This window comes from Rhinolophus sinicus, linkage group LG12 (assembly GCF_036562045.2).
Source record: "Rhinolophus sinicus isolate RSC01 linkage group LG12, ASM3656204v1, whole genome shotgun sequence".
NCBI lineage: Eukaryota > Metazoa > Chordata > Mammalia > Chiroptera > Rhinolophidae > Rhinolophus > Rhinolophus sinicus.
The window spans coordinates 32,727,741-32,753,966 of NC_133761.1; the positions used below are offsets into that span (position 1 = coordinate 32,727,741).

General features: G+C 36.3%; 1 protein-coding gene across 1 annotated transcript in view; it reads left to right on the plus strand.

Moving 5' to 3' along the window:
* The window catches only part of NIPAL2 (NIPA like domain containing 2), a 74,049-nt gene that overhangs the window by 26,903 nt on the left and 20,920 nt on the right, over nt 1-26,226 (plus strand). The window contains exons 2-4 of the mRNA XM_074316349.1: nt 3,585-3,653; nt 4,668-4,839; nt 16,052-16,111. Coding sequence (XP_074172450.1) covers nt 3,585-3,653; nt 4,668-4,839; nt 16,052-16,111 — 301 coding nt within the window. The remainder of the gene's footprint in view (nt 1-3,584; nt 3,654-4,667; nt 4,840-16,051; nt 16,112-26,226) is intronic.

The window sequence follows — 26,226 nt, forward strand, 5'->3', positions numbered from 1 at the left end:
TTGTATGAGGGTTCTGATTTATCTACATCCTTGCTAACATTTGTTATTATCTGAATTTTTATTACAGCCATCTTATTTGGTATGAAGTGGTATCACACTGTGGTTTGGATTTGCATTCCCTGATGAGTAATGATCTTCAACATGTTTTCATGTGCTTGTTAGCCATTTGTCTTCTTTGCAGAAATGTGTGTTCAGATCCTTTGCCCATTTTTAATTGGGTTGTCTTTTTATTATTGAGTTGTAAGAGTTTTTATATATATCCCAAATGCAAGTCCCTTATTAGCTTTATGATATCCAAATATTTTCTGCCATTTTATGGATTGTCTTTTCACTTTGTTGATAGTGTCCTTTGACATAAAGTTTTTAATATTGATGAGATCAAATTGTTTTTTTCTTTTGTTGCTTATGTTTTTGGTATCTTATTTATAAGATTCCATGGCCAAATTCAAGGTCATGAAGATTTACTCGTATGTTTTACATCTGAGTCTTTGATTTTGAGATAATTTTTTACATGGTCTGAGGTCAGCAGTTGTACCATTTTACACCCCCACCAGCAAAGCACAGGGTTTCAATTTCTCCACATCCTTACCAATATTTGTTATTTTCTGTTTGGTTTTTCTTTTTTAATTGTAGCCATCCTAGTGGGTGTGAATTGATACTGTGTTTCGCTGAAAATAAGACCTAGCTGGACCATCAGCTTTAATGCGTCTTTTGGAGCAAAAATTAATATAAGACCTGGTATTATATTATATTATACCAGGTATTATATTTATTATATTATATTATATTTTATATAAGACCCAGTATTATATTATATTATATTATATTATATTATATTATATTATATATTATATCATGTTATACCGGGTTCTTACATTAAAATAAGACCGGGTCTTATATTAATTTTTGCTCCAAAAGACATATTAGAGCTGATGGTCCAGCTAGGTCTTATTTTCAGGGAAACACAGTAGCTCATTGTGGTTCTGATTTGCATTTCCCTAATCATTAGTGGTGTTGAGCATCTTCTTATGTGCCTACTGACCATTTGTATACTCATACTTCTGTGGAGAAATGTCTATTCAAGTATTCAAGTCCTTTGCCTGTTTTTTAATTGGGTTGTTTTCTTGTTGTTGAGTTGTAGGGGTTCTTCATATATTCTTGATATCAATCTTATCAGATATATGATTTGTAAATATTTTCTCCCTTGTGTGGGTTGCCTTTTCACTCTGTTAGTAGTGTTCCTTAATGCAGAAAAGATTTTAATCTTGATGAAGTTCAACTTACCTATTTTTTTCATTTGTTGCTTGTGCTTTTGGTGTTATATCAAGAAATCATTGTCAAATCCTGCTACAAATTTCTAAACATTTGGCCTGGTGGCATTTAAATTACCCATTGAATGATTTAAAGAATTTTGAAGTCACTTATTTTTATTTAACAATTTACTTTTGTAATTATGAAAGATTTTCATAATTCTCCATTTAATCCCAAATTTCTTCTGAATCTTTATTTTCTTGATTATAGCCAAATGCATTTAATTGTAAATCAAAAGCATGGAAATAGCACATTGTATTATGATACAATTGTTCCCCATGAGGAATAGCCATCAAAATTATTGCCAAGTGCCTTTATTAGGAAAGGAAAATTCTTAACTGATTAAAGACTATGGATATTATATATCAACTATTAAACGGGTTTTCAACTTCTCTGCTTCATTTGTTAAATATACTGAATTTCACTTCGGCACATATAATAAAGTTCTACAACTTCAAAGACAGTTTGCATTCTGAAAAGGGGTCCTTGTGGTTGCAATGCTCATTTGAAATTCAAATAACTCTTTGGAATTTGAAGCTAGCTGGAAGCTATGTACTATAGAAGAAAAGGGAAGAAGATTCCTTATTGCTAATTTATAATGCTAGAAGATATTATACCTTTGTATTTAGATAGGAGCTGCTAATGTAACTTTGTAAGTCATCAAATAATAGATGCAGGATGTGTAATATACATCTTGGGCAATATGAAGGAACTTATTTTTTAATATGTATAATTTTAGTTTTAAACCATTACACTTTCCAAGCAAGTATTTTTCAAGCCCCTCATTTTGTGTAGTAGATGCTGTTAAAGACCCAACAGAAGCTGAAGACAGGGTTCTCTTCCCTCAAAGAATTTGCTATCTATTTGTAGAGCCTAATGATACATATGACAATATAAAAGAAGAAATAAGGGATGTACATTATTTAGAGTCTGCGAAAATGAAGATGGGGTGGGGTGGTCTGAGGCAGTCTCAAGGAGGTGGACCTCAGCAGGCCAGGAGGGTTGGAATGAACTGAGGGAAGATGCTGCTCTGTCTAGGTGAGCAGAGAAACATGAGCAAAGAATGACATCTGGGGTGGACAGGTGGCTCAGTTGGTTAGAGCACGAGCTCTGGGCAACGGGGCTGCCAGTTCGATTCCCACATGGGCCAGCGAGCTGCGCCCTCTGCAACTAGAATGAAGTCAATGAGCTGCCGCTCAGCTCCTGGGTGGCCAGATGGCTCAGTTGGTTGGAGCGCGGGCTCTCAACCACAAGGTTGCAGGTTCAACTCCTCGACTCCCACAAGGGATGGTGGGCTCTGCCCCCTGCAACTAACAGTGGCAACTGGACCTGGAGCTTTGCTGTGTCCTCCACAACTAAGACTGAAAGAACAACAACTTGACTTGGAAAAAGTCCCGGAAGTACACACTGTTCCCCAATAAAGTCCTGTTCCCCTTCCCCAATTTAAAAAAAAAAAAAAAAAGACATCTGACTAGAGAATGTTGTGTGCCGGCTACCAGAGGTAAGGAGCACATTAAGTGTGTCATGGACAACTGGATGGTCAGGTTGAGGACAGACTATGGGAAGCTGGTATGGTAATTTTATATTTGATGTACTTGACTATAGAGAGACATTGTGAGTTCTTGACCAGGGGAGTTGTGGGAAAATTTAATCTGTCTCCAGTGGAGATCATAAAACTTTAGAGGTAAAGGGATCTTTGGAAACACCTTGTCCAACATCCCTTGTTTACTGAGTCCAGGGAGATAAAATCACTTGCTCAAGGTCACCCATTAGAAATAACAGACCTGATCTCAGATTCATCTTTTAACTCCAAGGCCATACCACAGTCCTCCAGAATATTTTAAAAGAAAGGAAAGAGGGAGACCAGATGGGAAAAAATTACATAGTCCATACTTGAGACAATAAACAGCCCAGTCAGAGAGGTTGCTGGAGAAAATGAACAGAAAAGAAATAAGAAACATCTTAGTGGGAAAAAGTCACAACCTGATGACTATTTTCTTTGTTTTAGTGAATGACGCGAATATCTAGAGATTCAGTATGAAACTGAGCTAGTTCTTAAAAACAATATTTGACTAAAGTTAAAAACTAATTCCAATAAAATCATTGTTCATATTCCAAACGACCCTTGCAGATAGGTGCTAAGTAAATATTTGCTGACTGAATGAACAAATGAGTGAATGTATCAACTTAAATTATTTGGTGTTTTTTTTCCAGTAAATATCTTATATGTACCATTTAAAGTATCATTTAAAGAAAACGCTTTCTTTTTTCAGATACACCTTTTTGGAGTTATGCTGGCCATTTTAGGAAACTTGGTAATCAGCATTTCCCTAAATATTCAGGTAAGAAGAAGTTTATTTTTCTAACGCATTATAACCATAATGAGCCTCAGGCACTTTTGCCTGCTTGGGCTCCTTCCTCCATCAAAAATATAAAAAATTATGTTTTATGTCCTCATTGATATAAAGATAAATATGATCCAGCTGGATTACATTCATTTTTTTTTTCTTCTTCTTCTGATTGTAAATGTGGGCCTTTCAGTAGTACTGTGTGCCCTAGGCAAGGTGCCTAGCTGGCTTATGAATTTGTACCATACTTAAAAAGATGTTCGTAATTTTGGCATAAGCCAAGATATTTTTTAAATGTTTGATGTTTTCTTCTAGTACTTACATTATTTTCTTTTTAAAAAAATTTTAAGTAATTTAGAACTGTATGTACTTCTTATAAGGCATAATTTTCAGTTTTCATAAAATCAGTAAGGAAATAGGACTTTATTTAATGGCCAGTTTTTTTTAGGAATCCATATGTTTAAAACACAAAGAAATACTCAAACCAGATATAAATGAGATTTCACCCCCCAACCCAACCCCCGGCTACCAAAGCATTCTGCCCTGCTGTGTATATTGTGGTAGCTACTTTGACTCATAAATTTGAATCCCCTTTCAAAAGGTTTTTATTTAGTGATTTATTATCTTTATTTCATTAATGTGTATTTTGGCATCTGGACTTTTTGATATTCTAAAATAAGTGTTTGGTATAGTGGACTGAAAACCCACTTAACTCCTTCATCTACACCTCATCTTCAGATAGTATTAATGATACATATTTTACAGAGTTGTTATGAGAATTAAGTAACACTCATGTGAGAAAAACCTTTAACTATAAAATGCTGTATCAGTGTGAGTCACTTCTGCTGTTAATATGTTTGGAACAAACACAAAACCGTAATAATTGCTCTATAATAACCTACAAATAAATTTAAAAGCCATGATGCAAATTTATTAAGACCCAAAATTTTCAGGCAGATTTTAATTGGGTAGAAATATTACCTTATTTAAATTCTGATTTACTTCTAGAAATACTCTCATCTTCAGTTGGCGCACCAAGAACACCCAAAGCCATTCTTCAAGAGTGTGTTGTGGTGGGGTGGGGTTGTACTGATGGCCATGGGAGAGACAGGAAACTTTGCAGCCTATGGATTTGCCCCCATCACTCTCATCGCTCCATTGGGCTGTATGTCTGTTACAGGTGAGCCATTTTTCTATGTTTTAACAAATGGAAATTTAAGAGATCAGAATAGTTCATGAAAACATCTAACTTAAGCAACACATGCACAAAAGAAAAAAGTCTAGTTTCTGTTTTCTTAAGCATGTTAATTTGCAACAATTAAGCTATTAATTTCAGTTATTCACTGACATGCTGTGTCACATTAACCATGAAGAAACTTGCATTTTTGTAGCTATAGCACTTATGTTAAAAACTCTAAATCCTAATTGAGTTTTAATAAATAAACAGTAACAGCAAATATTACAGTGTTTTTTGATCATTAATGAATTATCTAAAAACCTTTTGTAATACAATGTATTTTATTCATATGTTAAACTGATATTACATGGCTTAGATTCTTTGATGCTTGATGCTAACTCCATAGTTTAGCATCCCTTTTACATTAAGAATTAAACATTGGTTCTTCTTCGTTACTATAAGAATGTGTAATTTTACAGTAATGTCACAATTATCCTACTTTCAAAATTTATGTGATTTACTAACTACATTTAGAAAAGAGAATATTGCTAACGACTAAAAGAGATGTTGCTAAAGACTAAAAAAAGAGCAAGATCTTTTAAGTTTTATTCTTTTTTTGCTGTTATGGAAACAGCATGATTCTAAACTTCTGTGAATTTGGAAACTTCATTGAAATAGAAACAAGTTGATGGTTATTGTCTGGATCAAGCATAACATGTGCTTACATATCCCAATTGTAATATTTCTGCTAAAAATTTTATGGTATTCTTAAAGAATGCGTAGTTTAAACTGAAATAATGTATATTCGAAGAGAATTTCATTTTGTTTTGCATATAGTTTCCCCTTCTTAATCATTTAAAATATTTAAAATACATTCATGAAATATGATAGTAGAATATTTAGCAAAGAACACTTTTTTAGCTTTCTAGAAATTGTTCAGTTAAAATCACCATACTGTTACTACTCTGAATAGGCACACAATTTATCTAATCGTTTACCATTTTTAACATTCCGATAAAGTGAGCGATTTGGGTATATCTTATCTTCTATTTACTACGCATACTATCTTTGTGGACATTCTAGATTTTATTTTGAAAATCTGAGCAATAACAAACAAAAGATCTAGTTATATTGTCAATTTGGGAGCTCTACAGGCCCCAGTTGTTCTGAAAATGTTATATTATGCTTCAAAATGACCATGTATTTAGAGCTGGTCTTTAATTTCGCTTATTATTCTGGCTTATGCTCAGTTTCCATGAAATAACCAAAGAATGTAAGTGTCCAGGCACGTCACACAGTTACCCGGAGGAGGGTTGAATGTACCACATTGTATTGAAATTCTCCATTTATCTCAAGACTCCCAGTCCTGGGAAATCATTTTTCTGGGAACAAGAAAAAGAAAGCTACTCTAACTAACTCAAAGAAAGGGGAATATGCCTGGACTTACTGTAAAGAGCAGAGATTGCACAGAAATGCAATACATATAGCCGGCCTCTTGGGACCTGAAGTGAGAACTGAGAAGTTGCCAGAAATTTAGGACCAGCCTTGATACCTCTCTTAGACCTTCAGCGAAGATGCCTGTAAAACTGCTCATCTTGGCATGACTGGCTCGAGGCTCTCGTTAATAATGGGAAACTTAAATTTTCCCGCCTTCTCCCTTAGACAGCATCCTGCCCTCCTCAAGTCCCCTCAGACGTTGAGCCCACTGCCTTGACAGAGGGACTTTCTTTAGTGCTGCACGTCATTTTTCTTTGTGTGATCTTAGCCCCAATTAATTTTAGAACATTTTTAGTAACTTCCCTCTGTGCCCATTTAAAATGATTCAAAGAAGTAAATTATAGTCTTAAACACAAATCATTTCCTACTTTACAATCTCTGCAAACAATAATACATGCTCATAAATAATATTCCCACAGCACTTCTGAGCTGAATTTAGGTTATTGTGAAGTGTTGTGGGTGGGTTAGGGACTGCTGGTAATTGAGAATTTTCCCTAGAACAACCTCCTACCATCCTGAGATTCTTTATAAAGATTCTTAGAAACTCTAACGAACTTGAAGCAAAGGGGAAAGTATTTCGTAAAACAGGTGTATCTTATGGTTGTGACTATAGATGAGGCAGAAGAGTGTCCACACATTCCTATGCTAGAACTTTTTCTTCCCCCTATTATTTCTTGGGAGCTTCAAGAAAGAAATCAAATCTCCCTTTGAATTGAAAAAAAAAAAGAGAATATCTTTTGCAATGTTGCATGGAGATTGCATATTCTTTTCTGGCCTTCTGTCTTTTGTTGCTTTTCAAACTAAAAAAAAAAAAAAAAGAAAATTAAAATCGAGAACACTTTGAAAGTTTAGCCCTTAAGTCCAAGTGCCGATTACTTTCTTCCATCTTCCTCCTTCTCCTGAGGTGGTCTGGTTCATTCCTACACATGGCGCCCTGTTTTTCTTTTCCAGAAGTAAGGGGGTACTGTATGGATAAGCATGGGTAGTAGTCTTCTACACACAAGACTGCTCATATGTCAGACGTGTGGTTTGTCTCACATCATCAAAATTCCCACTCCCTTTGCACATAGCAATGGAGCAGGTACTTTTTAGGACTAATATGTAAGGAGCACTATGGTAAGCATTAGGGATATTTCAGTTTGCGCTCTACCCATGTACCTACTTCAAACAATCTTCTTTCTTATCCTTTCCTCCCCTCTCTCTGTGTGTCCTAGTGTTCCTCACTGATGTGCTACCTCGAGGCAGCATTTCTCAAGCACTAGTTTTACTGGTGCTTTCATAGGTGTTATAAAAAAACAACAAGGTATTCCATAATCAATCAAGTTTCTGAAATATTAGATTTTAAAAGTTGTGCAGGTGTCATTAAGGCTTCTTGGGGCCCTGGGATAGGTCCATTCATACTGTCAGTCTTTCTGAGGTGGAGGCAGTAGGCCAAGTTTCCCAAACCTGTTGACCACAAGATGCTTTTATATGAAGCATCTCGAGAAACAACAGTTCTGCAGAAAATCCTTTAGGGTATTCTTAAGGCAGTGTTCACAGGCAGTCACAGCATCCTAGACACTCACCCAGGATAGAGAACTCACCTGTGCCTGGCAGTGGGGGCTGGGTAATGGGAAATAATCCTGGTGCATAGGTGGATCTCAGTGGCCCGGCCTGGGTCTACCTCTTTAAGAGATAATGTTGTATTCTTGTCTTACCTTGTACTTTTGCACTACTTTTCTCACTGAAGGTCTTTGTCAGTGAAGAATAGTTCCAAACGCTTATTCTATCTAAAATGCTGGTTATACTGGCAGTGTGGTTGATTCTAGATGTTGACTTGTGTTTGTGTTTCCGTTAGTTAAGATGGCTTAATGAATGGATTTTCAGTGTCGTCTAGAATCTAGGCTGGATACCTGACCCAATAAGCCAGGGTAATGGAATGGTCAAGAGCGCAAGTTCTGGGGCCACACTGCCAGGGTGCAGATCGCAGTTATGTTGCTGGAAAGCTCTGTGGCTTCAGGCAAGTTGTTTAAACCAGTTCATGCCTCAGACTTCTAATCTGTAAAATGGGGATAAAAATAGTTCTTACCTCAGAAGTTGTCATGGGGAAGAAGTGAGTAAACACAGACATCTAAGAACAGTGTTGGATGTGTAGTACAGTGTTTGACACAGTGACAACACTAGCTGTTATACCATATGTTATACCATAGAAACAAAGTACAGACTTCCTTATGATAAAGTTTATTTCCATGCCCCCAAAGATGGCTAATGGTTAAATTTTCTAAATGGACGAACCAATTTGAGAAATGCTTTTTATTATTCTTATCTATGTGATGGTTAATTTTGGGGGAGCTGAAAAGTAGGATCCTCACGGCTCATTTGTTCAGCCATTAAGCAGTAATGACCCTTTGATTCCTCCACAGAGTCCCTACCAAAACATGTTGGAAAATACCTACCAAGAAAAAATATATTTGAAAAACAGACAGGAGTTTGTCAGAGAAAAAGTGTAACAGCCTGAGATGTGTGTGCAACTTTGTCTTCTTGCCCTGGTTTTATAGCACGTTTGTTCCCTTGCTAATTAACTTCAGAGAGGCTGAATGGCAGACTTCTAAGAGGTCTAACTGCAATTTAAGAATGTGTTTTCTGAGGAACTATTTATTATACCAGAAATCCAGTACAAAGAAATAAGTTGGATATCCTGTGGAACTTGTACTAAAATTTCGAGCTTCTGCTAATCTTGTCCCAGCTAAACCCTCTTTCTCAGGAAACGTTTCTTGGCTTCTAGACTAAATTTTCATGCTTATCCTCTGCTCCCTTAGCCCCCTAGGTGGGCCTTCCTCTCATCCATGTGGTGCCGTTTTGTGAATTAAAAAACAAGGTGGCGTTTCTCTTGGTACTTTAGTTTTGTCTGTAAATTATTGTAATACATTGATTTTATTAGACCAGGATATTCTGGTGCCATCTGTCAGAAAATCGTCCATACATATCAACAAAATCTGAGACGTGGGTGGTGCCTCCTCAGAATTTGTGTCTGTGTGCTGCACAGCCTGTTCACTGCCTACAGCAGCTCTGACCGTACACTCCCCTTTGGCATTTCTTATCATGCTCGCAGTGGCCACTCTGGCCATCCAACTGAGACCCAGGAGACGGGTGACTGTGCTTGTCTGGCTGCCTGCCTGCCGTCTACTCTTTCCAGGAGAGTGTGGCATGGGGAAATCACACAGTACAGTCTCATAGAATTGTTTTGAAGTTGAATTTTGATAAAATGAGGATAAGATGTTCTGTTATAGGGTATTAGAAGATTGTTTACAAGATTTCAATTCCTGATAAAGCACAATGGTGAAACATTTCATCGGAAGGGACTCGTGAATATTCACTCTTATAAATACTTAAAGGTTTATAAGCCTGTCCTTTAGGAGTTGAGTTAGATTATTTGTGCATCTACAAAGTGTGGCCTTATCTTTAATGTTTTCCTTTTTCTGTTTATCCCCATGACTGCGATCTATGCTACGCCTAAGCATTGAGAGATGATTTAAAATAATGAAGTTATCAACAATCCAATGAGTTGAAACCACATAGAATTAAGAAGATGTATGGTAGACCTTCCTCAGTATAAAATTAATTTGTCTAGGGATGACAGGGGAGTGGGACACGAAGGGAGATTGCTGCAGGGGCAGGAAGGGTGGAAGAAACAGAATGTGACAGACATTTTTAGTTCCTTGCTTCTGAGTATATTTATTGAAAGTAATTAGAAAGGAGTTCAGAGAATATGTCAACTTTTTTCAATTAAACTCAGGCAATACTTTAGAAATAGTTCATAGTAAGAAGCTAATACTGAATGTGTATCTGCTATGCCAGGTACCACCTGAGACACATAAACTTATTTCACTTAGTTACTGCCCAGATGAATAGAAGTGAGTAATAACTGGATTAAATTTGAGATGAGTTAGATGAGATCAAACACTTGGAATATTAAATGGAACAATAAAATAAATAACAGCAAGTCTCCTTGGCCCTGGAATAATTTCCTATGAGAAGTAGTCACCCTCTTCATGGGCTAATTTGGATTAAGATTGGAAACTGACTGCACTGAGACAATGAGAGAATGAGACATATGGCTGATAAGTCTTTTCCATCTTTAATTTTCCCTGTCATGCTGGCTTTTGCTCAAAATGAAATTCATGATGGGGAATATATGTTGTTTCGTGTATTTCTGTTCTGCTGCTAGGAAGCGCTAAACCGAAATGTGTCTGTAATCCATTAGATGATGGTCATAGCATAGCCAGAAAGCTCTGGTGAGGCCTTTTGGGATTCCAAAGAAGTCATCTCAAGCAGAAACTTTGGTCTCCAAGATTTTTATTAGAAACAAATGAAAGGAAACATAAACAGGCCTGTGAGTGAGTGACCAGTCACAGTCCACAAACCGAGGTGCCGTGACCTCTCAGTCCTTCAGAGCCCCCTGTGCTTTGTGCCAACCTGGACGAAACCACCGGCGCTCTGAACCTCCTGGGCTGCCTGTGATCGTGACACTTCACATGGACGTTTATTTTCATGTTGGAAATAATGCAAAATATATATATATCCTTTTTCTCAGTGGTTTGCTGAGTTGTCTGCTTTAGTACATTATCCCAAAAAAACAGCCTCAATAAAATGTGTGTAATAAAACTCTGACGTTGTCATTTTATGTCTACTCACGTGGTCTCAGCTAAAAGCATTCCAAAATGTAAAAACTTTATTTGAAATGTCTTTTCCACCCATCCTTGTTGTTTGAGAATGCCACAAAGTATTTCTAGAGAAATAGCTATTGATAAAGTAATGCTCGTTTAAATTTATAGTAGAGTTAATTTTTTTCAGTGATAGCATTTTCACTTCTTTTCAAGTTTAATCACTAATGTGTGTCAAGAAAAATGTAGAAAAGAAAGGTTGTTCCTAATCCAGGTAAATTTCTTCATTTGAAATTATTCAAATTACCTATGAACAATTTCTTCATTTTCTTCAATAAATGACAATAGCAATTTTTTTTATTAAGATGAATTATTTGACACTTTTATTCCTGTGGATGGTAGGCCAACTTTTCTCTCTGTACAGAAATCTTTTTCAAACTGTCACAGATCTTCAAATCCTAACTCCATGTAGTATATTGTAATTGACATATTTTTTTCTCTACAATTCTACAACTAACGGAGAATGATAATTACGGAGCAGTCAGTACCTCAGAACAGTTAGCGTTGACTGAGCCTGTGAGCACACTCAACGTGTCCACGTGTTTGAAGATTGATTGTGACTGACGTGAAAGTGCTTTTGTGGTTTGCTTTTCAGCAGTACAATGAAGTTGCCATTATATGTGGTCAGAAACCACAAGCCAGATATTTACATGTGAGGATCTGTTTGTAGCATTATTATATAAATATGTTCTTTTTATGTCATGGGCTATTTTTTTTATAAAAGAGAGTTTTCTTTACTGCTTTGTCTTCTACTTTCCTATATTATAAACATATACCCTGGGTTCTCTTAAGATCATAGATGTCAAGCAATAAATTGAATGTCCAGGAAAGGAAAATTGATGAAATTTTCATTTGTGGACTAGATCAGTGTTCATAAACCAGTGGCCTGTGGACCAGATCTGCCCACTGCTATATTTTGTTTGGCTCAAACAATGCTTTTAAAGGGTACAGATTATTTTCCCATATTTAAAAATTGGACCATGACACACAAAAACTGGATTTTTGTTCGGAAGAATCAGATTTGGTAGCACTGGACTTGCAGTTGGCTAGGGCTGAATTACAGCTGCCACCTTTTACTGATCTGGTGTTCTCCAGGTCATGGCGGCCCCATACCCCTCATTGCCACAGCCCATCACCCCCATTATTTTTCCTCTTCACAGGATTATCTAACTGGCCCCTATAGGCACTGGAGTTTGTGACTTGTGGACCAAGGTTTTTTGTTCTTTCCAGTTAAATCAGATAAGAATATCATATCTATAATCACATTTAAATAAAGTGTAATTGATGTTTTTAAACTTTGGGTTAAATTTGCCTTTTAAGAGGGATCATAAAAAGGTTTAGGGAGAAGTAAATAAATGTGAACAAAGTCTTTTAAAAATAGCCATACCACAACACAGTTAAATAGTTATTAAACTCTCTTCTGTGCTACTAAACCTTTAATTTTAAAAAAATTATTATTTGGGGGAAAGAGAATTTAAGTAAAAAGTGGCCATTTACCTGCCATTCTATAGAAACAAAAATCTAAAGTCACATGTAAAAATCTACCCTTGAGTTCAGTTGCTAACATATAGAAAGTCGATGCTTAACTTTTCATTTGCTAATCCTCATTAGTGGTTATTACAGAGAAAATTGAAATCAAGTTTGTACAACCTAACTGAACTCTCATGCACCAGATTAATTTTGTAGTTGTTTCTTTTTCTCTCACTTGTGGCCTGCCATGGCTCTTACAGCACCAACTCTTGGCCACCCACATGAAGCTAAGAATTCTTCCATAATAACAACCAGGTCGTAGACCAACCCTGAGTAATGTCAGAGAGGAGGCGAATAAAGAACAAACTCAGGGTTTATTCCTAAGTAAATCAGAGCATTAAGAAGCTCAATACCAGGGCACATACCTACATTTGGGACTGGCACCCTCCCCTGCATCCAGACCTGATTCAGCTGAAGCCACTGAAATCTTGCTTGGTCTTTATCTGTTTTCATCTGGAAATGCAAATCAGAATTCCCATCTGTAAGTTTCCTTCTGTCAACCCTGATTAGAAAGCATCTCCATTCTGATTGCTAAGCTTAGTGACACTTAATGGCCGAAGAGTATAAATGACTCACCAATAGGAGTCAGTCCATTATAACTTGCTGAGATTCTTTCTGATCATAAAGTATTATGCTCAAGGCCAAGTGAATACATTAATAAACTGACCCATGGGAGCACTATTTGCACCAAAGAAAATACTAGAAGAAATTTTTTTGTCCTTTCTGCTTAATGGATAGTATTCCTGCTATCTTTTATTACGTTACGATTCCTATATAACCACTGTTTGAATTTTGGTATATTATTTTTCATACATTGCCTTTCACCTTTTTTTTTTTTTTAATGTGTTATGGTCATTGAGGTCTTGTATTTGCCTCTGGAGTCACTGTGTGACACTGTGTAATGAATTTAACCCATGTCCACGAGCACTTCGTGTAGACCTGTGTCTGTTAGCACTCTGTGTCGACCAGTGTCCAGGAGTACTCTTTTGTGTAAACCCATGTATATTCCTGAATCTCTGCCCAAAAATTTCTCTAGTCCAAAGTGTACACACATCTGTGAGTGTTGAGGTAAATGCTGAGTAGTAACTATACTTTAATCATACCTAGTACAAATCTGTTTAATTCTTTTTAAACTATTGATCTTGAAATGTTCTTTCTAGTTTTCAATATTAAATATTATTAGGGAATAAAAATGTAATAATTTTTTCCCCCTTTCTAAGTGCTCATTAGACAATGATTGTGGTTATAGCAACAACTAGACAGGGTTGAGTTTGACAGATCTCTGATTGTAGATATATACGGGAGCACTTCAGTTTATTTTTTCTCATTTTAAAAATTTACTACTCTATATAGAAGTCATGTTATTAGCTGTTGCTCAGATACTGTGTTTTTGCTCAGCACAGCTCTCATTTTAACCGTGTTTTTGCAAGATAAATGAGTCACAAGTAAATGTATCTTAATAGAATGTTCTTTTTTATTACTTTCTTTGCTAGATAAATAAAACTTAAAATCTTATTCTCTTATCTAAAAATTTTGTACAAAATCTCATATCCTCTTAAAACGGAAAAAAGTATAAAAGTGCACCAGACATATACAATCTTTCAGAAAGTGAAAGTCGTATATTTGTGTTTCATAAAACTCTGATAACGATTTTATAGCAATTCATATAATTTGATGCATGTAGTGTAGTCCAAATATATTGTTACCAATCATGTCCTTTTGGCTTTTAGCAATGAAATTATCTCCTGTATAACATTTTCCCTTCTTCCTTCTGAAAGTGAAATGATTTATGAAACTGTGGCTTAGCAACAAAAAGAAAAGGAAAACGGTACCTTCCTTACTTCAAGGGAGGCAATGGAGTGCCGTGTACTAGGAGGAGCTCTGGATTGAAATAAGGAAATAGGGTGTTGCTTCCAATTCTGCTACAGTATAAATGTTTGTTAGATGAATGAATCAATGAATAAAGAAACAACCTCTTTGGACCTCAGTTTCCCAATTGTAATGTTTAGGATCTGGAGTAGATTAGCTCTGTCTCTACTAGCCCCCAAATTTCCTTTTTCCATGGAAACAATGTCTCCCTTCTTAAATGACATCCTTTGCTGTGAAACAGTCATCTTAAGAATTGTTAAAATGGAATGCATTTGGTGTGTGTTAGTGCAGTGATACTTTGCCTTTTTTTTACACACAAAGGACGGTTTATCGTTTGTCACTGGCTAGATAGCAAGCAGACAGGCAGAGTAAAAAGATAGTTAAAAGTGAGTGTGGAGACATGCAGTCTGCAGCCACCATACTTGATGAGCTGTAGGGTGCAAGGCGAAGGGAAGCCCCAGGCAGATGTTGCTCCATGGCCCAGCCCTGCCTCTGTAGCCAGGCTCCCTGGGCCCCGTTTGCCCATTTTTTGTTGTTAATCTGTCTCCCTCCACTTGGAAATATTCCTTACCTAATTACACAGGAAGTCAGTGATACGGGTCTTGGTCTCTATACCTTTTCTAATGTTCTAACATGAGAAATTAGTTTCCCTGAATTATTTCGGTGCAAACCTGAAACAAAATTTTCATACATTTTTACATCTGTCCCAAACTCATTTATTACTGTAATGGGCTATGTATCTATACATTAATTTATCTACATAAAATATTGCTTTAATGTTTTAAAGCATGCCACACAATTAAATTCATTCTTAGTGGACAGATTTCATTCTTTTTTTTGGCCGAGTAATATTCCATTGTATTTTTTATGCCGCCTCTTCTTTATCCAGTTGTCTATCGAAGGACACTTAGGTTGCTTTCATATCTTGGCTTTTGTAAATAGTACTGCAGTGAACACAGGGGTGCATGTATCTTTTTGAATTAGTGGTTTGGATTTTTTTCAGATAAATACCCAGAAGTGGAATTACTGGGTCATAAGGTAGTTTTATTTTTAATATTTTGAGGAAACTCCATACTGTTTTCCATAGAGGCTGCACCAATGTACAATCTCAGTTTGGGATATATCTAAAGTTAAGACTTTGTTCTTTCCAGCATTTCTTTTGTTCTTTCCTTCCCGTCTATCTCTTTCTGCCTTTCTACCCCTTGCTACTCTTTCTGCCTTTTCTTTCCTTCCTTCCTTCCTTCCTTCCTTCCTTCCTTCCTTCCTTCCTTCCTTCCTTCCTTCCTTCCTTCCTCTCTGTCTCTCTGTATATCTGTCTCTCTCTCTCTCTCCTTCCCCTTTCTTTCCATTCAGTCATTTAGTAAACTTTTATTAAGCCCTCACTGTGTACCAGGCACTATCCCAGTCACTGTCCTAAGGCCATTGTAACCGAGGCCACTTTCCATGGATCCTCCACCACAAGGGGAAAAGAAGGCATTTTGACAGCCACAGCTGCTGGGTGTCTCTGACCAAGACGCAGCTGTTAAGCCTAAGACACAAACGGCCTAACTCCTTTCAAATGGCATTGCATTATGTTTTTATATTGGAAACTCCGCTAACAGCCATTTTCTTTCTAGGTAGTGCCATTATTTCTGTCATGTTTCTGAAAGAAAATTTGAGAGTCTCAGATTTACTAGGTAAGTAATTCTTTAATTCATGTAATTATAGCATGGCTTGATCAGGAAATAATAATATTATCCAGAAAAAATATGTGCTTTAAAAACTAGGAACAAATTAATGAAGTGGATATAATCTCATTTAGAGGTGAACGTTATTCTGTCTTGGAGTTGCCTTCTGCTCTTCATGGGAACTACTTCCATTTTCATTGTGACCACTGCCTATACTATTGACCACAGCAAATTATTATTTTACATTGTTACGAAGTTTATGAAATTTTATGACCGTAATAAAATCCAAAAAATCTGTTACCTAATAGAGTATTTCGCTTCAAAGAATGTATTTTTTAGATTGTTGCATGAAAATACTACATAAAAATGAAAACCACACACAAAAATTAGATGTACCAGTTAACTACCTAATTTGTATATATCTCTCCTCAAAAGTAACATAGAACTTTGCTCTTCAAAATTTTCTTTAGAACTATAGCTATTAATGGAAATTAACAGTAGCCTTCCTGGCTGTAGGAAAGATTAGTTATATAGCAAAACCTTCATATATTGATTTTATCTTCTACTTCTTATTGGGAATATCATTGGTGAGAAGGATTATAAAGATTCATATTTTCTTCCTTGACAAAATCCTGTCTGAATTGCTGATGACATATGATAATGAATATGATACTTTAGGCACTTGAAATAAAACAATGTCTGCTCACTTCCAAGAAGATCACATTTATTTTAAAAATTTGAGCTTTAAATATGACACCAGTGTTGCTATGCTGAGCATTTGTTTTCCTTGATCATATTTCCCTTGAGCCTAGTGTCTTGAAAGTATTTTCACTTTTTCTTTTTCTTCCTTAGTTTGGTTCTGCTAGTAGAGTTTTTAGTCAACATTGTCAAATTTTTCATGGTTAAAATGTTTTTCCAAATGCATTTCTTTGTGAACTGTCTCTTTTCAAATACATTATTTTTCTGTACTATGTTTTTATATATTATGGTTTGTGGGATCATTTGGGGAAGTTGTATGGAATCAGAAATAAGAATGAGCAATACCTGAGTTTTATAAATTAATGTCCTATATTATTTATCAAATGTCTTCAGGAAACTTTAAATTGTTTTATTTAAAATATGTAGTTTGTAGTTAATGGTTAATTAATGTTTAAATTAATCTAAAGTATTTAATGAAGTAATACAGATGAATATAAAGTAAGACTTGCTAATTATCATGAACATTAGTGATAAAAAGGTGATTAAGACAGAATCCCTGTCCTCAAATAATAGAGTTGATGATAAAATATATACATAAAAAAGTTTTTTTTAAGCAGAAAATAATATGTATCATAAGGCCTTCAGCCTTTAGTTTAGAACAGGGTTTCTCAACCTCAGCACTACTGACATTTTAGGCTGGATAGTTCTCCATTGTAAGGGGCTGTCCTGTGCCTTGTAGGGTGTTTAGCAGCCTCCGTGCTGGCCTTTACTCATTAGATTCCAGTAGTACCCTCTGCCCCAGTTATGACTCCCAAAAATGACTTCATCATTGCCAAATGTTCCTGGAGGGAGGGGGGTGTAAAATCTCCCCCAGTTGAGAACCACTGGTTTAGAATGGAGAATACTCTAGCTGGGAAGCTCAGAGAAAAATTTTTACAGCAGAGGTAACATTTGAATCAGTTCTGACGGCTGGATAGGACAGGCATGGGCCACATCCAAGCATTTCGAGGAGGGCATGCAAAGGGAAGAACACGAGAAGTGTTAACAAAGGTGCAAAAAGGTACATACGGTGTCTGTTTAATACTGTACTACCACTGCTGCCAGTAAGGTTTAGGAAAAAAATTAATGAAAATCATAACTGTGGAAAAGGAAGAAATAGAAATATCAGTATGTGCAGATGATTTGATTATACACTTAGATCAACTAAGCATTACTAAAAGCAAGTAACTGGCTCAACATCAAAGGATGTAAATTAAACTCACTCTCATGGGTTCAAATCTGGATTCAACTTCTACTGTCAACTGTATGGCCAAAATAATATTATTTAGCTTCTCTAAGCCTCAGTTTGCTGACAAATATAGGACGCTGTCTTAAGGATCCAATTGGATAATTCACATAAGTACTTTGACAAATGTAAAGCCCTGTTAATATAATTGTCATCATTTCTATGACCAACTTCATTCCCAAGAGGTAATACTAAAAATGTGATATAAGGAAAGAATAGGAAACACAACACACATACACATGCACACACACACACACACACACACACACACACACCCAAGTAAATAAATAAAACCTCTATTAATTCTTTGATTCTTTGCTAATTTCTCTTATTTTAATAACAGCTAACCTTTACTAAATATTTACTCTTTCCAAGTACTATATTTTACATGAACTATCTCACTTAAATACAGGAACAACCCATTTACAGAACTGATACTTTGAGAGATTAAATAATTTGCCCAATGTCCTATAACTAATTAGTGGTGGACCAGTATTCTAATAGTGGCTGCCTGACAGAACGATAATGTAATGGTTGAGGGTGAGTCTCTAGGGTCAGAGAGCTGTGTGACCTTTGCAAAGTTACTTAATCTCTTTAAGCTTCAATTTCTTCATCTTTAAAATATTATCTACCTCCTAAGATTAAATGAGTTCATGTATGTAAAACTTTTAGAAACGTACCTATTGCATAAAAAAGTGCTCAGTAATATTATATATTATTATCATTATTACTACTACCACCATCATCCACCACTACACTCTACTGGTTCATCAGAGGAAACCTTGATTAGGATATTTTTGAGAACTTTAGTAATTCAGGCAACATTTCCCACAACTCTAGTTTGGGTTTTTTTTGCCTTCCTAACTTGATGCTTTTTGAGTAGGACTATATAAGTGATGTCACATTTGTTTTTTTCTGTAGTTAGAAGTGATCAATTCTTGACTTTAATCTAGTGTCATTAAGAATAAGGCTTTAGTCACCTATTCCATATCTATGCCTCCAACAGCACTTTTATAAGCTTATCATGATCTGAGGTGTAATAACTCACTTCATACTTAGGGAAATACTTTTTTCCCCAACCTTATTCCGTAGTCTGTTAAGTCCCAGTTATTTTCTTTTTTCCTGTATTGCTGTTGCTTTGAGAAAATTTGACTCTTTCTTTTAAAAACTGAAAAATACATGTTTTTTTTCTTTACAGAAACTAAAACCAAGCAGGGAAAAGAACAGTTAGTGGCATTTTTCTAAAAAAAGATTAACATATAAGCATGCAAAAAATTAAATTGTCAAAATGTGCAAAAGAAAATCATTTATTTTTCCCTGCTTCAAGCAAATGAAAGTTTGTTTTTCAGGATGGAACAAATGAAGATTTTTGGACCATGTGGGAACAAGCTGAACTAATTTATTGCCAAATGTTGCTCTGTGGCTATGAAGCTTTTCACCACTAGCCTCAAAAAATGACCTCACAAAAACTATGTCTGAAAGGAATCGCCAACTATTATTAATGCAATGACAGGATTTGGACTGTGCTTTGATTCTTAGTGGATTAATAACTTTAAATTGTTTTAATGATTTTTGTCCTTTAAAAAAATCACCAGATTTCTCTCCCCTTCAATCAGCCAAAAACGACAGTATTTTCTCCTCTTTTCTCCCTTAGTCATCAAAAATACTGAATCTAATAGTCTGTGAGATACTACTTGATTTAAGTCCAGATAGTATTATTATCAAAATAAAAATTGCAGTCAATTCATCAGCACTCCCCAGAGACTAGTAACTTAATTACTTCAAGTCACCTATAAATGGTTCCTCCAGATAAAATGTCAAGAAATTAATAGTGAGATGAAGAGTATCTCCTTTTTTCCTTCTCCCACACCAGAGATCAGCTTGGTTCGGGGCCAGTATCTAGAACCCTAATCTAGCCAAACAAACCATCATTTCTGGTTGAGAAGACAGATGGGCTATTTTGGTTTCAAAACTGCCTCAAGAATGGCAGACTTTTTGATGGCAGGTTCAGGACTATTGTTAGTCAGTACATTATTGAGACTTCTCAATTCAGGGCTTCTTCAGAGTTTAGCTGCCATAAGCCTGAGGAATCTGGAGAGGGGACAACATCCCAAATGGTTTGCTGTTAAAGAGTCCAGTTTATTCTGTGACTCCTGGTATCCCACAAAAGTAATAGCTGGAACCCCATTGATCAGGAGACATATTGCAAAGACAAAGAGAATCAGAAATCAGTCTTGGTTGGAGAAAGGTTAGCTGAATATTAAAAAAACTCTTAAGGCTACCAGACGTCAGGTCAAGACAGATTCCAGGAGTTAGACAATAGACAGTTAACATTAGCTGGCATCCAACTGGGCAGTGGGGACAAAATTAAAGGCAATCTCAGGTTTTACTTAAGGGGACAGGTGGGCTGGGAAACCAGATGTCAATTGAGAAAGAATTGTGGAAGTCGATCTTAGAACAAGGCTTGCATAGATGAGGAATTCAGCATGTTAGTGGTGCCAGTGAACAGAAGCATCAGAAGGAGCCTGATTCTAGCTCTTTTCCCTTCAGTCACTTTTATACTTCATTCTCAGTCACAAGCATCTACAGGAGATTTTTACAACAGAATGGCCATAGCCTCCTGAAGCAGAGGCTGCAGTCTTACAGCTGGATCCAGTTAAATGTCAGACGTTTCCCAAAGTATAAAAGACTCCTCAAAACACTACTTAGGATGATATAAATGGTCAAATATGTTCAGAAAATATTACAACCATATCCTCCTCTAGGAGATCCACAATGAACACTAACACATTGAGGATCTGAAGGGTCTTCCAGTAAAAGAACTATTTAAGTTTGTTTAACTCACCTCTTCCCAAATAGATTTGACTTGTGACCTTTTTTGGTGGAGCATCCATCTTATAAAACTGGTTCCAAGGAACACCAGTTTGGAGATGCTCTTTTAAAGGAACCTGAGGACCAGTCAAGGATCACTGCCAGGAGGAGTCAATTCCTTCTGTGCTCTGTGGGGATGCTGTATCTGCCCTCAGGTTATGCTCTGGACAACTCCTGGGGCACCACTTGTTAAGACTGCAATGTGAATGACTGCCCTGAGTTTTCCATTCATCAGCCCTGCTCCTTTATGCACACAAGAGGCATTAGAGTGTAATCGTTAAGAAAATAGGCTACCTAGGTTCCAATCTAAGCTCTCCACTCAGGTAGAAAATCCCAGACAAGATAGTTATTCCCTCTGTGACTCAATTTCCTTATATGCCCAATGTGGATAGTAATAATTTAGTAGCATACATAGTGTGATCAAATTATATGATGAATGTTTAAATTAAAAAAAAAATTATTACAGTGAAAGACACATTGCCATTAATCTCCCTCAAAATACTATCCCTCACTTCAAACACACTTATCCCATCATTCTTGCCACTTTCTGAAGCAATTCTGGGAGTCCTCTTTCATGAGTGTCTTTAGTTATGCTGTTGTGGCTGCCTTGATGTCCTGAATCGATTCAAAACATTTACTTTTCATGGTTATTTTGACTTTGGAGAAGAGCCAGAAGTCACCCAGTGCCAGATCTGGTGAATAAGGTGGATGAGGGCAAACCATAATGTTTTCATTTGACAGAAATTGCCGTACCAGAAGTGATGTGTGACCAGGAGCCTTTCCATTGTGATCAAAGCATACAGTGAATGCTGCTGCCAAGTGCCATCCAACGGAAAGGCAGGGATCTTCAATACGGGAAGCGACGCATTGAACCTTAGTAACAGTGTGTGTCAAATTTCAACTTGTTGAGTGCAGTCAGTTGGGTGTGAACTACGTTTGAGAGAAGGTGTTTAAAGTGTGCTGTAAATCATCTCCCATCATGAAAACGCTCCATGTCACACATCACTTCTGGTATGGCAATTTCTATCAAATAAAAATATTATTGTGTGCTCGTCCACCTTATTGACCATATCTGGCACGATGCACCTTCTGGCTCTTCCCCAAAGTCAAAATGATCATGAAAGAATCGATTCAGGACATCGAGGCAGCCATGACAGTGCAACTAATGACATTCACAAAAGAGGACTTCCAGAACTGCTTCAGAAAGTGGCAAGAATGATGGGATAAGTGTGTTTGAAGTGAGGCATAGTATTTTGAGGGAGATTAATGGCAATGTGTCTCTTATTGTAATAAGTCTTTTTTAATTTAAACATTCACCATGTTTTTATCATACCTCCTACAATATTATACATTATATGCTATATGATATACATATAGTATATGTTATAATAGTACAATAACATAATAGTATAGTTATTTTTCACAGGTTTGTTCTAAGGATTAAGTTAGTTATATAAAGCAATGAGAATTGTGCTTATAAGTGTTACCTATTAGGTCGGTGCAAAAGTAATTGCAGTTTAAAAGGTTAAAAACAATTGCAAAAACCACAATTACTTTTGTACCAACCTAATATTACTATCATAGTTATGATCATCACATTACAGTATGATAATGATCACAGTGTAGCTCTCATGTCAGCCATACTTATCTACGAAATCAATAGTTTTAAGAATATCAGTTAAAAAAAATGATTGCCCTGCCTTGACATATGCCCTCCCACAGAATACCTGCTCTATCTTCTATAAAGAGCAAGAATGAGCTTGTTTACTTGTTTCGCACATGTGGCAAGTTTACACGAAGAGATTTTATTAATTGTATATTGCATCACGCTAAATCTGAAACTTTCACCAGATCATTGTAGACTCTTAAGTGACTTGAGTTGTATTTGATGAGTTGTATTTGCTGCAGGTCTGAGCATGCGGTTAGCGGGTGGGGCCACATCCCTCTGTCATGGTCATGTCTAGAATCCAGTCGTTGCTTCCCACCTGCAGCTTTCCCACAGCTGCTCCATCTTTGGTCCCTGCCAATATCCAGACCGTGGTGCTTTGTGCACCAGTTCCCTGAGGTGCTTACAGTAGGTAGCAAACATAGTGCTGCTAGTGTTTCTTCACTGTGGTCTGTTATGTCATTTCCTTTGTTCTGTTTTCTTTTAAGACCAGTGTGGGGGAAGTTTTCACTAGGGGCCAGACTGTTCCTTCCTGTTCAGCCCTTCCATTCTCAAATTGGATTGTCATCCCCTTAGAGACAGCCCCAGTGACAGTCCCTAATGATCCCTGGACTATAACATTAGAAATACAATTTTGAATTAATTTTTAAGCTTAACTCAGATGGCCTTTGACTCTTGGCAGTCAGCATCCTGAGGCCACTCTGTCCCAGGGTCCTCTGTCACATCAGCCCTTCAGGTGAGCTTTTCAAACACATTCAGCCCCTCAGACTGGCCTCTTGCAGAGCCAAATTCCTGGAATACAGCAGGTTTGACAAGTTAATTTGTACCTAGAGATGAGAAGATTGAGTCACAGAAGGATAAATAGCTTCCAGCTAGCAAGTAGCAGTGAAATTTGAATTCCATGGGAGCAGTTTCAGCTTAGATCTCTTTTAATTCTTGACCTGAAATTTAACCATTTCCATGGGCAAAGAACATGTTAAGTGCTGCTTCCCTTTCTGCAGTATCTTATGCTTCCAGATTACTCCTTTGGGCAAATGGGCCAGCAGAAGATGAACTAGCAAGTTTTCTAAGTCAGAAATCTGTGTCTTTCAAAAGAAGTAATATTCATGGCTTTACTGAAATAAAAATAGCAGGAACTGACATCTCATGCCATTTTTAGAAAAAAGTAGCATATAAATAAATTTTAAGGACATTTTTTGAAGGAACTGCCAATGACTATCTTCAACACTTATAAACACTTAAGGAAAATTGCACGTGATACACAAAGAAGACAGTCAAATAGAAAAATGTAAGTGATGCCACATAAACAAGCATATAACAGGAAGCAGCGATCCACACTGTCTTTGTAATTGTCAGCGGTAGCTGAAATTAAACTTACTAAAAGGAATGTATGACCTACTGAGCTGCCATAGAGTTACTTACTACACTCACAGATCAAATAATACATATGAAAGAAGAACTTTGAAAGTATATTTTCAAAATCATCAGTCATTTTATTTGTTTTTTAAGGAGTTTTGAAGTGCAGTGAAGATCTATATTGGTAGAAATGGGCACAGGTATGCAAATGTGGAAGCAGATGTGAAACTGGGAGGGATGTGTCAGGATGTGAAATGGACCATACTGGAAAGTTAAATAAATAACACTACTTCCATATAATGGAATCCTTTGCAGACTTAAAAAGAATGAGGCTGCCCTACATAAACTGATGTAAGACGTTCTCCACGATGTTCTGTTAAATAGAAATAAAGCAAGATAGAAAACGTGTGTAAATATCATTTGTGTAAAAAACCAAACCCATACACTCTCACACACACAATGCATAAAACATCTCTGAAAGAAAATCTCAAGAACTAGTGGCAGTAGTTAATCTTTGAGGAGAGAAACTACCGTGTTTCCCCGAAAATAAGACCTAGCTGGACAATCAGTTCTAATGCATCTTTTGGAGCAAAAATTAATACAAGACCTGGTCTTATTTTACTATAATATAAGACCCGGTCTTCTGTAATGTAATATAATGTAATGTAATGTAATATAATATAATATAAGACCGGGTCTTATTTTACTATAAGACCGGGTCTTATATTAATTTTTGCTCCAAAAGATGCGTTAGAGCTGATTGTCCGGCTAGGTCTTATTTTCGGGGAAACAGTGTAGTAGACAATAAGGGCATGAGAGAGATTTAACTTTTCACTGATCACCCTTGTGTGTCTTTTAAATTTTTTACCATATACATGTGTTACCCATTCAAAACTAAATTAAAAAAAGAAATATAGTTGACACTAGATACAGTTAGATAAGATAAATTACTTGCAGAGGAACTCAATATAAATTAGAGAGTTGGAAGTCTCTGAGACTTCTAAATTGTTTTCAATGCATTTTTTCTGCTATACTATACCAAGTTTTAAAAACTTTAAAAAAATCTCTTCTTCCTAGGAATCTAATATTGATCAATTATAAGATCTTTTTTTCCAAAAGAAAAAACAAGGCTGACCAATAATTTTGCCCAAGTTCTTATATATGGTTTTTATTATTTTCCTTTTATTATAATACTTAATAATGTATATTGTTTTTCATTTAAAAAAATTCTCATTAGAAATATCTTTTAAAATTATGCATATAATTTGTCTTCACAAAGTGTTACAGAATAAATTGTTGCATTAGAGGAAGACTTATTTTATAGCTTCTACAATAACCTGAATAGCTACTGTCTAGCTTGTGTGAAAAATCAAATGCTCTTTGTTCTCAAAAACCAGAATTCAAACTTCTAAATCATTTGGTTAAGAGGAATAGGAAATTGGTGTCTTCAAATTGTGAGATTTTATAGAGAAACCAAATTGTTTAAGGTTGGAGTCAATGCTGATTGTAAATTATGTATATGACAGTGCTGACCTCAGTGATGAGACAAGTTGAATTATGTTTTCAAGGGTATTATTTGAAAAATGCTACATAAGTCACTTTTTCTCAGTCTGCTAATTATTAATAAATATGCAGTGTTCAGTGTTATTTGGAAGGGTAAGTCCTTCCTTTACTCCTCCTTCTGTGGCTACTCCTCCCACACACATTCCCTTCCACCATTATTTTAAGTGATGACAGTAACACATTCCTTACAGGTTTATTATATGGGATTTTACTAAGCTATATTAGGTTCTAGATTGGATTAAATAAATCTTATAGCAAAGTCATTGTTCACCTTTTTTATTTCTGCTGACGAAACTCCAATAAATGGCAATGATTAAGGTGCTCATTTACCAGAGTTTCAGAGGGTAAAATCATGTGTGTGTGTGTGTGTGTGTGTGTGTGTGTGTAAAGGCTCCAAGGATGAGTAATTGCAGGGTGGATTGTCAGGTGATGGACTTCCCCCACTCTGGGCTCTGCCATCTATATCTAGATCCAGTACACTTACTGGTCCCACATGCAAACAGCCAGCTGGATGTGTTTTCATGTCTCCTTATTCACATGCTCTGATCTCTTCCATCTTTGGGGAAAGCTCTGGAGAGACCAGGATTCATCTGGAACAACAGAGAAAAATCAGAAGTTATGTCCTGCCCCATCCATTCTCAGGCCCATAAGCCCCTTTAAACATAATGCCTTCAGGTAAATTCA